At 36.5% G+C, this 12,896-nt stretch overlaps 1 protein-coding gene across 1 annotated transcript in view; it reads right to left on the bottom strand.

Annotated features, from left to right (window-relative positions):
* Positions 1 to 12,896, bottom strand: part of CDH13 (cadherin 13) — a 531,145-nt gene that overhangs the window by 224,827 nt on the left and 293,422 nt on the right. Inside the window, exon 6 of the mRNA XM_009332307.1 lies at positions 2,530 to 2,674. Coding sequence (XP_009330582.1) covers positions 2,530 to 2,674 — 145 coding nt within the window. The remainder of the gene's footprint in view (positions 1 to 2,529; positions 2,675 to 12,896) is intronic.

The following is a 12,896-nucleotide window of genomic DNA, read 5'->3' as shown; positions in this document are numbered from 1 at the left end:
CTGATTCTACAGGTTCACTTTTGCACAAATTAATTTTGCAAGTATTGGTGGTTTTGACACCAGGAAAATGAGGTTATGAAGTTTAATGGGATGAATACCTGGGGGAAAGAGGGAGAGGATAAGAAAAAGATCAAGTTGAGAAAAATTATTCAAACTAACAGGTAAGACAATCAAAATGCCAAATGCTACATGGATAAATACCAAAGTGCAGCAAGAGAAAATTGATGAAAAAAATTACAGAACAATTCACTGGAAATTGGACTGAGAAACATGTCTACTGAATCAGAACCATAAACTTCAATATAAGGAGTAAAAAAAAAGGAAAAGGAAGGATAGTTTATAGATGAGCAAAAATAGGGAACTGCCAGTTAAAAAAAAAAAAATCCTTGGCAGAGAAACTTCATTTAGAGTTTGAGTAAAGAAGGAACATGTAGCAGATAACAATTAAATATTGTCCCATAGCCTGCAATTAACAGACAAAGCTAAACATTAAATATTGTTTTGGAAGGGTATGTGGTACATAAGAGATATAAACTTCTGCTTTGATGGAGAGAGATGAGATCACTGAAAGACTTGCAGGAACTCGCAGCTCATATCCAGAGCTCTCATAGTACCAGCAGGATTAAAGCTTAAACACTGCAGAGTTTGAGCTGTTTGGCACCACTTTCTCTTACTGAAATACTGGATTTAGGGGCTGTGAATCTACTAAAACTACACCATCCTACTCAGTGGTCTAGGAACATGTATCTAAATGGGCACAACAAGAAGATGCTGTAGTTTAAATGAAAACGTAGTAACGTTGGTCCCTTGATCCAAATAGGTAGTCACACTCTGCTACATACTATTGACTGGCTGTGCAAAGGAATCTGACATTTGTTAGCAATATATTCTCAGTTAATTATGAAACTCTTGTTACATAATTAACAAGGAATAACAAAGTGTGTTTATATAACTGGGAAGTGGGACAGTCTAAGGAAATTTCTTTTGAATTCTGAGTAAGCGATCAATATCTGAAATAAATTAAGAATGTACTAGAGACCTACAACAGAAAAGAGTTAGTGTTCCACTCACCAGCCATACTCACAAATATGAAACACATTTCTATTTGGATGAAAAGATCGTCAATTGGTTCATTACATGCTTGTCACAAGTAAGGTAAACGAACATTTACCTGAACACTTTTTTTAATCTGATGAAGGAGCAGCTCATAATGCATTTCATACCTACAGCTTTTCAAACAATGGCAACTATACATGAAAATGCAAAACTCACTAAGAAGGTTACATGATTTAGAGAAACTACATAAATAATGAAATAAGGACAAAGAATAACTTCTAGTCCTATCAATATGTAATACAAGAAAGTGAATGGTAATGTCTATCCTTGTTCAGAGTAAACAAAACACGTTACCATATTAAGCTTCAATGAATATTAAATATTCATAAAAATATAATATACGTGATTCCAGCTTTCATTTCAAAATATTTCAGGATGCCTATATAGCCAAAACCTTACGTCTATACTCACAGCTTCAACTGTATAAGGAGGATAAGGTCTTGTGTTCCATGATGTATAGAAAAACATACAAACATATAACCACAACTCTGATCTCAATTAGATCACTAGCACTCCACTGATTTTAATGGGGGCTTCTACTGTTTTAGATTTCTTTCACTAAGATCCAGGTTAACTCCATAACATAATCCAATCATACAATTACCACTTACAAATGCAGTGGAGATACCTCTTGAGTGGAATGCAACAGCTGTTTAATAACTCACAACAAAATTGCACAACAGCTGAGGACAACAGTTGAAGAAAACTAATTTAGCCTTCATCTGCAGAAAGAGTTTAGCTAGGATGGTTGTTTGTACCCAAATTAAATTTGGAACAATATCTTATTCTTATAGAATTTCATCATCAGATAAAATCAAGAGTGAATTTAGTCAGAACAATTTCATTACTAATTTTAACTCTCAAAGTGTGTTTTGATTTTGTTGCAACTGTTGTATCTGCATTTACACAAGTAACATCATTCAGTATTTCAATCTGCCCTACAATATTAGCATAATCATAACACTTTCCATTTATTCCTATTATTTACCTCGCCTCATGCTATATAAGCAAATAAAAATGACCCTTCCAGCAGCTAACCTTACAGAGAAAAAGGTAAAATTCCCACTCTGAACAGAATTTGTACATGTTATTTGGTCTGAATCTTAATCATATCCTAGGGGTTGTCTTTGTTGATCCCAGATAGGAAAAAAAATGCGTAAACTTAAATCTAAGTTTTCATTCCAAACTACATTATTTTACTTCTTTTTTTTCTTTTTTACTTCAGAGACTTGACTGTTTTTCAAAAATCATCACCTGCTGTCCTAAAGGGCTGCTCCCACCTCTTTATGCGGGGGAAGGATTCAGTGAGCCACAAAATCAGCAAGAAAAGTTGTACAATATGATAATAATGCATTTAGCAACACAGAATGTGTTCAGACATTATTTATAGAGATATGATTGGCATGGTCTTACCTGTAGGGGATCCCTCCATGACATGACCAACATAGGGTCCTTCTTTGAACATTGGCCTGTTGTCATTTTGATCAATAACAGAAATATCTAGGCGGACTGGACCATCGATGGTTTTCCCACTTATATCTGTGACCTCAACTTCAAGCTGTATGAACATAAAAAGAGAAGTAAATTCATTAGTTCACTATCACAGTGAGCAGAGTAAGAAAAAAAACAGCTCAGATCAGTGCTGCTGTAATGAGACCCTGCCAAGGATACCACTTGCAGCCCATTCTTTTGGACTAGACTCAGAGCAGATTTTTCAATCTAAACAAAAGAGAAAGACAGATATACATTCAAATCAAGATACCCCTTGGCAGCTTGAAAACACCATATTCCCCGAAGAATGAGATGACCAGTATAAGAAAAAAAGACCCCCTGTAAATTTGATACTAATCGTGAAGATTTGGTTAGAATTTGTCTCTTTACTTTTTTCAAGCACATTTAGAGTGGACACATATAGAACTATCACAGTATAATTGACGTATCTCCTAATGCTCAGTTAAAAGCCTTTTTTTTTAAAAAAAAAAGCAAGAACGCATTAGACATTAAATACACTTTCTCAATGATGATAGCATGAAGTATTATGTTAGGTAATTTTGACAGTTTCAGCTTTCCTAATAAGGTATGGAAGGACAGAACAACATACGCAGTCTTATATAAGCAGGTATATATACACACGCACACTCACATCCCAATGTATGAAAGCACCTGTTGAACATAAAGCCGAGATAATGCAGCTGAAGATTTTTTTTGGACTTCCTTTACTTCCAAAAACCGGAAAGAAAGATCATACTGTATATCTCAACCCTCCAATCCACTTGCAATGGCAAGTCACAATGAGTTACCAAAACTTAATCAGTAATTAGGGCAAACCATGCCAAAACTTCTTAGATAATAGAAAAGGTCAACTTAGATTGCAACTGCATGCTATAACTGCAGTTCTCTCTCCTCACCAAGACATCAGTAAAACACAGCAATAAATATATCGGAGACACAGCTATCATTTTCACCTACCCTACCCGTCCCTGGACTAAACTTTAATGGAGTTAAGCCAGCCAGAAAATGAACCTGAGCACAAACGTTAGTATCGCTCTCTTCCAGTCTTTCCTTGAGAAAGTGGTAGCAGCAGGGTCTGGAAGTCTCCGAGTATTTTGTTTATTCTGTTATTTTTTGCCATGTCTTATACCTGTAAGTTATTTATAAGCTAGTGATAAATCCTACTGGGAAAGAATTAGTCCAGAATTCTAATTCCTTATTAAAATGGATGGTTTATTATCACATCTCTCTGTGTTTTGTTATGCTTATAAATACATTCCACTTTTATAATTCAGTGTGCTGGGTGTGAGTAGGAGTACTTGTTATGAGTAAACTATCTACTCACATACATTACTCGTAATGTACTGTGACTCGTGCCACAGTCCATTTTAACATCTACTCACTGCTTATCCTCACTTCTCCAACAATTGTTCTTACAAGCCTTTCCCAAGCCTTATTTTTCACTAGATATATAGCTTAACAGCTTAAAAGCACACAAATACTCTGACGTGAAGACAACTGATTCATGTGGCACTGGCACAGCTGAAGCTTTATGGGGGCACACACCCCTTCAATTTAGAAGGCTTGTTTAACTCTGTACTCTAAAGTCAATATAATAATCTTAGCATTGCATATGACGTGATGAGGACTAGGAAGGAAAATGCAGTCTTATTACTGAACTACATTAAAGCTCGATACAGTTTTAGATACAGTTGGAAACTGCTGACAAAAAGATTTATCTTAGTAAATGTTGACTCATCAAAACTATGTTAATTGCTTTGGGAAATGGAAGAATAGCAATATTTCTCTGTGAAATTCCAGCAAATTCATTTTCAAATTCAAGATAATTTGCTCTTAATCTCTCTCTCAATATTAAGTGACTATATTGCTCACGGGAAAGAACAAAGGCTTTCCTAAATTTAAAAAACTACTTCAGCTGCTTTATCAAAACTGTAAGTCATCTAAAGCAAAGGCTGATCTAACACTAGGGGTTTTTTTTCCCCAGACTTGCACAGATTAAAGAAGAGAACAGATGATTCTTATTAATGACTGAAATAGATTTACTTTATCATTGCCAAGTCCACTGTGTCTGAGACCAACTGGCCAAAAAAGTTGGCATGGCAGGTCCGTAGGAACAGTTACACGATCTCTGCTTCATTTTATTAAGATGACAGAGGACTTTATTTTATTAGTCTTTGTACAATAATTTCCAGGCTTGTCCTAAGCATTATGGGTTAACTCACCAGCTCCTTTTAAACCCATTCTTCTGCAATGTTTTCAAAATAAAATCCTGCAGCACCGAAATTATGGCCATCTATCTTTACATAACTAGTTTGTGAAAGAAGCTGCCTTATGTCGTATCTTGCCCAACCAAAAAAAAACCACAAAAAAATCCATAAAGCCCCAACAAGTATATTGTTACTTAAAAAACCCCAACACATGAAAGAGAAAGAAGCATGCAAGTAAAAGACAGTATTGGCACAAAAAACCCAAATAACTTTGAACAGGCTGTTAATAAAACCACGTGGAAAATTAGATTGCGCCTAACTATCAGAAGAGTGAGATTTCAGTCTTTCAATAAAGAAGAAAGGCAGGAAAGCCTATCTAATTTTAATGTAAAACTTGACTGATGTATGAAAGATACTGCATTCATTCTTTTGATAGCAAGAGACTGTAACTGAACATTCAGACAGTATTGAAGTTCCTACCTGATTATAACAACATAACTCTAAGGAAAAGTGGTAAGCATAAAGACAGATTTGGGCAAATTGACAAAAAAAACAATCTGCAGAGCTCTGTAGCTATTTATTATGTGAAAACCTGATAAGATTGACTACGCTGCCAATGTTCCAACTTAAAAGTTATGGAATTATATTCATAGTGATGAAGTTATGTTCATCATAATCTAACCAACCATATTTTCAGGAACACTGTAGGCTAAATCCCAATTTCATTTTTGACAAAAGTATAGATGCAAACTACACAGGATAATCAAGGTTTTATGAGAACTGTTACACCTCACAAAGCAGACTTTGGCTATTGCTTCTAATATATCTGAGAAACACTGATAAAATTAAGCACACCAATGATTTTACCAGAAGTTTAGCAAGCTTATTCAATGCTGCACAAACCTCTTTTAAGCACTCTGCTTTATTTTATATAGTCTTGATTCCCTTCCATTCTGCAGTCAGCAACAACATTTACAGGAAAATATAATGCCCTGGTTTCGGCAGGGATAGAGTTGATTTCCTTCCTGGTGGCTGGTACAGTGCTGTGTTTTGGATTTAGGATGGGAACAAAATTGATAAGGCACTGATGTTTTAGTTGTTGCTAGGTGATGCTTACACTAGTCAAGGACTTTTCAGCTCCCCATGCTCTACCGACTGACAAGGCTGGAGGTGCACAGGAAGCTGGGAGGGGGCACAGCCAAACTGCCCAAAGGGACATTCCATACCATGGGACGTCATGCCCAGTACATAAACTGGGGAAAACTGGCCGGGGGGGCCGCTGCTCGGGGACTGGCTGGGCATCGGTCGGCAGGTGGTGAGCAATTGTACTGTGCATCACTTGCTTTGTGTATTATTACTATTATCATATTATTATCATTATCATTTTATTTCAATTATTAAACTGTTTTTATCTCAACCCACAAGTTTTTCTCACGTGCTTTTTCAATTCTCTCCCCCATCCCACCGGGAGGGGGGGGAGTGAGCGAGCGGCTGCGTGGTGCTTAGTTGCCAACTGAGGTTAAACCACGACATATAACCAGTCTCATTCTTACCATTACTTAAAGTTATTTCAAAGGTTTCTCTTCACAGAACGGTTGTTTCCATTCATTTATTGCTTTTGGTAAAACAATTCTGGATAGCCACCTCCCTTCTCTGCATACAGATGCTTATTTTTACTTTCCAGCCAGCCAGCCAATGGTCCACACAAAATTACATCATAAATTTAAAGTTTTTCATAAGTAAACCTGGAATATCTTTTAGTACTTAATTATCTTCAAAGTCTAATACAGGTTCTTCAGTCATTAACTGCCTTTTAATTTTAATTTCTAATTCGTTGCTGATAAGAATGTTTCTCACAGAATTCCTCCAGTTGTTTCAACAGGTGTTTTTTCTACCTGTTCCTCATACCCAGCTTCACCCAGGAAAAAAAAAAAAAAAAAATTCAGTCATTTCTGTGTGTGAAACCAGCAGCTTTCCAGAAGCACAAGGTCCCTGAGGTCAGGAGCTCAAAGGTGCGTTGGGTGTCCGTACCCGGGTGTCGGCAGCAGGGGCCGCAGGGGCCTCTGTGAGGGCAGGTCAGGGCTGCCCTGTGCCAGTTCCAGCCCGTTCCGCCGCGGCCCCAGCACAGGGCACGGCTGAGCCCGTCAGCGATGCCGGTGGCGCCTCTGGGAAGGCCTGCATAAAAGGGGCAAAACACTGCACGGGTGTTTTGTCTTCATTCGACCCATGAGCTTTTCACCCCACTGCTCTGACCCCCCCGAGGTCAGCCCACCACAGCAGGAAAAACAGATGAGTAAAATGTGACCAAGACAGAGGAAAGGTGCATCATCCTGGAATTGGGGTACACTCAGAAATCTGAAAGGAGCACTGTACCATTATAAAAGACCGCTATACCACTAGCTGCCCCAATCTTGGTTATTTTGAGGTATCTATCAGTACAGACAGCTGCTGGCTTTATTTATTCCTAGCTTGATTAGAATTATTACTGAGAATACTTGCTAAGTTTATTTATCATCAATTCCTAAGTGTGGATTGACAGTAAAGAAAGGCGACAGACTTAAAGACCGTTCATGTAGGCAATTTCCTGGTAAGAAAAAAAACATTTGGCCATCTCCAGGTCGTAGAAAGTAGTAAAGAAAGTCTCTTTATAGTGAAAAGTTTTAGTAAAACTTTGATGCAATTACCTAAAACAACTCAGAGAAGATAATAATTCAGACACACAGAAATTAATTACAATTAAATTTTCTTGCTATTAAGAATATGAATAAAATATTAGCTAATTTTTATATGGCACAAGAAGAGATGGAGGGAGAGGCTATAAAACCAAAATACACCGCTTCTAATAGATATGGAAAATTTTATCTCAAACGACTTGATGACAGGGTATCGATTACCTCAGCAAGCTTGTACAGATGATGGCAAAAAATGGCACCATTACCTGCAATGGGAGAATTTAGTTTCACATTCAGAGTTAGAGCCTAGGTGGAAAGGGATTAATTAGCCATTCTAAGTACTCTTATGAGCATCTTACAGAGGCTTTATTTTGCTAATGCATCCACTTAAAAATTAGATTCTGATTCCTTAAAAAAACATATAATTTCTTACCCTAATTTTATTGGTTTCTTATCTAGCAATAGTCACGTAACCTTTTATTGATGTGCCATTTCGCAATATCTTCACAATTGAAATATAAGCAGTTCCAGTCTGAAAGGATCGTTGCAGCATGAAGACTCTGAACATCTCCTTTCAGTTAATGTTCAGTACATAGACTTCTGAAAGCCTAAAGCACTATCTTGGTGATTATAGGTATCATTGTATTCTTCTGTACATTTCATACTCATGAAGACTAGAGGTGAAGAAGCCGTGTTTTTGGCTTTTATTTTAAGATAGGTGTCTGTCTTTATTACACATGGTTTATCTCTAACATGTTTTGTTGGAAAAACACTATTGGAAGAAAATGTAGATCATTAGAGATTTTCCTGAATGCAGACTTTCTTTTACCCTAAGCTGTAAAACATTTTACATACTATACAACTGCTATAGGTCTTCTGATTCATTCTTCTCCTAACAAGGATCTATGCAATGTCTGAAAAGCCTTTAGATTTAGAAATGCAAAGATTGTTTTGAATTCCTACTAGATCTTTGTAATCATCAGCTTATCACAAAGAAGTCCTCTTTTCAAGCATTCCTAAACTCTATCCTATTTATTTGCTTGGACATTTGCAAAATATAATCTTATTTTTTAATCAACCTTCAAATGCTAGGTACCTTTCTTCAGAAAGAAATAATTTGAAAAGTGATGTAATTCACAGAAAAGCACAACATAGTGATCCAGTCTTGCTATGGGCTTATGTAAAAGGCAGCAATTTTTTAGGCAATACTTCTAGTTAAAATAACCAAAATGTAGTTGGTTAAAATAACCAGAAAGTTTCATACTATTATTATAGTACAAATGGCTAGTCCTAGCATAACTATATATATGCCTGCCCTACTACACAAAACCACTGAAGTTCCTATCACAGAAAGTACAGATTTCATTTCCAAACTTTAATGTCTATAAAGCCTTTAAAGAATTTCAGGACTCTCTAGATTTCACTAAGAAAACTAATTAAAACAGCAACTCAACCTTCTGTGAATGCTTAAATTTTTCTCTGTAAACTATGGTAAGTTGGGCAATATATAAACTGTAACTGTATATGGTCTACAAATTGAAGAAAGCAATACTGTAGGAATTAACAGTGTGAAAATATTCCAAACCAATCATTCAAATAATTTCATTCTTTTCACCATTTTTTTAACCTCAGTTAACAAAAAAAAGATTAAAGATCAAAACCAATATACAAAAAAGCATTTTCTTTCAGAGTAAGTGTAGAGGTCTTTCTGCATATACAATATATGACTTAAATACTGCTGACTTCAGCGAATTTTCCAAATTAAGCATTAGGTTTTACAATATCAGATGATTTCTGATGGTGGCATTGTTATACAATTCTACTCAGCAAGTCTGAACTACTGAAATCCAAAGTAAGAAAGGAAAGCTAAATTAAAAAATAAGGCTCGTGAGCAGGACATTCCTACTAAGTAGTATTCTCCTAGAGAGCACCATATACTTTGCAATAACAAACTATAACTGTTCTGCCCCTTCGAGTCAGGTGAAAGTCTGAAAAGCTTTAGCAAAGACCTCACTAAAATAAAGGTTTGCACCGACCTATCTTACAAACCTATAATTACCCTGCAGTTATGTCATAGCTCCTATTTTCTTAGCACAGCTACCTCTTAACTGTGTGCACTAATTAAACAAAAATTTCAAAAAACCCAAGACTTCTATCTCCCAAAAGAATGACAAAGGATGAATTCTTCATTAGGTAAGAGTCATTTCATCTTCTTTGATCACATCAGATGCAAGGTGTTGTAGACACCATAAAAGTTTTGTGAAAAGGAAGAGGAATTTAACATTATAAACAAAGATGTTCTTTTCTCACTAGTTTTAAAGGTAGAAATCTTAATATTTTTAATCATTAGTCATATAAGTAGACTGAAAAGTAAATGTCAACATCATAATATTCTGGTTTGTGAAGTGTAACGTAGCAAGTTCTTCTGAGCAAGTACCAAGGAATAAATATTTAACTGGTACTCTTTATATAATTGAACTTTTTAAAATTTCCTGGAACTTAAGCCTGATTAAGCAAAAAACCCAGCAACAGTATGAATGTATATTTACTTACCCTACTAGACTTGGAAGAAAGGGGGATTTAATTTACACAGTCAGACTGGTACAGAACTGTTCATTGGGGAAGTAAGAGCAAAACAAACTGGAGTGACTGGTCTGATGCTTGATAACAAGACCATACATCAATAGAGGAGAAAGATAAAACGTGTTTAATTAATTGTGCTGTAATTTATGTTTGAAGCTAATGTCATTGGACAGCAAAACTGGGGATTTTTGGGGAATGGGAGGGGGTCGAGGAGTGGAGAGATAAGCCATAAGAGTGAAGGAACAGAAGAAGATAACATGAGGAAAGAGGAAATGATGATGAATACCATTAACCTTTCCTAGAAGGCTTCCTCTAAGCTGAGTCAAATTCAGGAATACTCTACAGAACTGAGCTGACTGTTGTCCCATGGTCTAACAGGAGGCTGTCTGGTAGCACACTGGTGGCAGGAGCTGTCTCATGCCCACCTAATGCAATTCTGACTGGTCCCTGCAACTGCGTCCTTCCCAGCTGCAGCTGCCATGAGATCATTCCTAAACAGACCTGTCACATCTAACAACTCTTTTCCTTCTTTTTGAGAGAAAGAAGGGGCAGAGGAGGAGAAATAGAAGTACAAACTGCATTTGCATAGTTTATACACTATTTACTAATAAGAACCTTCACCTTTTCAAAGCTAAAGTTGCATTTGAACCTGTCAACAGAGGGGTTTATCTATATGTGGCTATAAGTCATAACAAGATTCCCATGTTATTTCAAATATTTTTTCTTTAAACAAAACCAGCCCAAGTCAAGAAAGCTGCCTTAATTAAATAATAACTTTCTGTATATTCTCCACATTAATTTTTGTGCAGTAAATCTTCCTATTGTGAATATCTTACTGTTCATCTTTCCCTTGAAGTGGGAAGTGCAAGAACATTGTCTTTGCCAGTTTACATTCAGTAAAGGCCAACCTCCAAAAGCACTTGCACCTGCACCTGCTGTTGGCTTGAGATAACATCAGAAATTGTCCATCCCTCTGGAAAACCTGGCACTGGCAATCCAGAAAAGCCACTACATCTTGGGGGAAGGATCTTCCTCGGCATAAGAAAACAAATCTTGAATTATTGAACTAGCGATAACAGTACTTGGAGTTTTCCAGGTTCTTTATCCTGTACTGGCAGTACCAGTCTGTCTTCTAGCACCAGCATGTCTCTTGATTTGCAGTTCACTTTACAGAATATGCCTAGAAGATGCCATCAGTGACATATGCTCATTGCTGCAAAATGAAACTAAAATGCTATACATTTAATATTTTTTTATTTTAATATATTAAATTCCTCCATAGCAATAAACTAAGCAATTAAGAATTCACTATCTAATTGAATGTATATACTGTAATGCTATTAGTGCCACAGTAAATGTATTTTCTTCCATAGCTGTGTGCCTCTGAATCACAATATTGCTAAAAAGGTGCTGTTTTCTTGCAGAACTTAAGTCCTGAAAATTTTTCTCTGCTGTGAGTATAAAATGGTCCCTTTCTCGTGAACAAGATCACAGAGCAGGAAAACAGAAAAAATTAGAGAGAATGATGGCATAAACCTCAGAGAAAATAATACATTAAACACGTACTCACAGAAAGCTTGTACCAAAATGAACTCCGCCTTTTCTGCAGGGCAACACTAAACCAAATTTCAAAAATTCTTTTGAGGTTTTCAGCTCATCAGAAAATAAAATAAATAATTTGGGATTTTGTAGAAGCTTTCTTGTGTGTCAACAGAAAAAAAAAACCTTTAATCTCATATTTTTTACCACTTATTCCTGAGAATAGTTTTTAAACATTAAAGTCAAAGCTGGTCATCAAGAAGTAAATGGTATTTTCAGTTATTTGTGTCAGTTTGGAGCAGACAAGATTTACTCTTGTGAGTTCTTGTGACTATTATTTGAAGATTTCATATCTTTAATATTTAAATATTTGTAAGAAGTAATTCTTTTCACATGGCAGATTCCTTCTGATACTCACAGAATATTTAGTTTTATATGTAAGATCAAATGCTAGTAACTAGCAATTTTTCAAAGCTTCAGTCCATCTTATGCCCTAGATCCACCCCTCAGAAAATGCAGTCCTTCTCATAAAAGTCACTGCCTAGGAACACTACACTCTGAACAGACAGGTTGCACAGGAGAAAACTTGAATTAACTGGTTAGTTATGCAAAAGTCACAGCGAACAAAGGAATTGCGAGCAGAGAATGGAAGACACTGGTGTTATCACAAAACACTCTTCTGTTGTGCAGGAAACCTCAACCACACTGCGCAGCAGGGCATGTCAGGGTGGGTAGCTGGTAGCTGCTCCAAGGTCCTGCCAGCCTGGCAGAGCTTGCCCATGGGCTCTGGGTGCATGTGCAAACCCCGCTGCACCTGTGGACTACCGAAATGCAAGCAATATAAGCACTTTCAAACAGGCTCAAAATCACCATCCCCATTTTAGTGGTGGACATAAAGGAGGCACGAGGTACCCAAACCAATCATAACCATCCTGATTAATTATGATAGAACTGATGGAACCAACTGACTCAATATAGCAGACTGTTTCAAAAGAAAATCAATTACATAAATAAGATAGGCAAAAGATGGGAGAAGAAACAGACGTGAAATGACTTTACCAAAGCCATACACCAGACAAAATTTAAATCAAGCTTGAATCTAGGATTTCTGATCTCCGAATACAAGACTGATAGCTAAATTCTATCTCTTGCTGAGCAAGTGATACAAAATTAGATTTACAAAGGTTATTAAGCTACCAACATGCACACAGTGGGATTTTTCAAAGTGCCTTACGAGACTGGGTAATATATCTTATTAAAATCAAAA

Source organism: Pygoscelis adeliae, unplaced genomic scaffold, assembly GCF_000699105.1.
Source record: "Pygoscelis adeliae isolate BGI_AS28 unplaced genomic scaffold, ASM69910v1 Scaffold18, whole genome shotgun sequence".
Lineage (NCBI taxonomy): Eukaryota > Metazoa > Chordata > Aves > Sphenisciformes > Spheniscidae > Pygoscelis > Pygoscelis adeliae.
The sequence above is the reverse complement of the archived record's forward strand: the minus strand, read 5'-3'. Positions and strand labels throughout refer to the sequence as shown.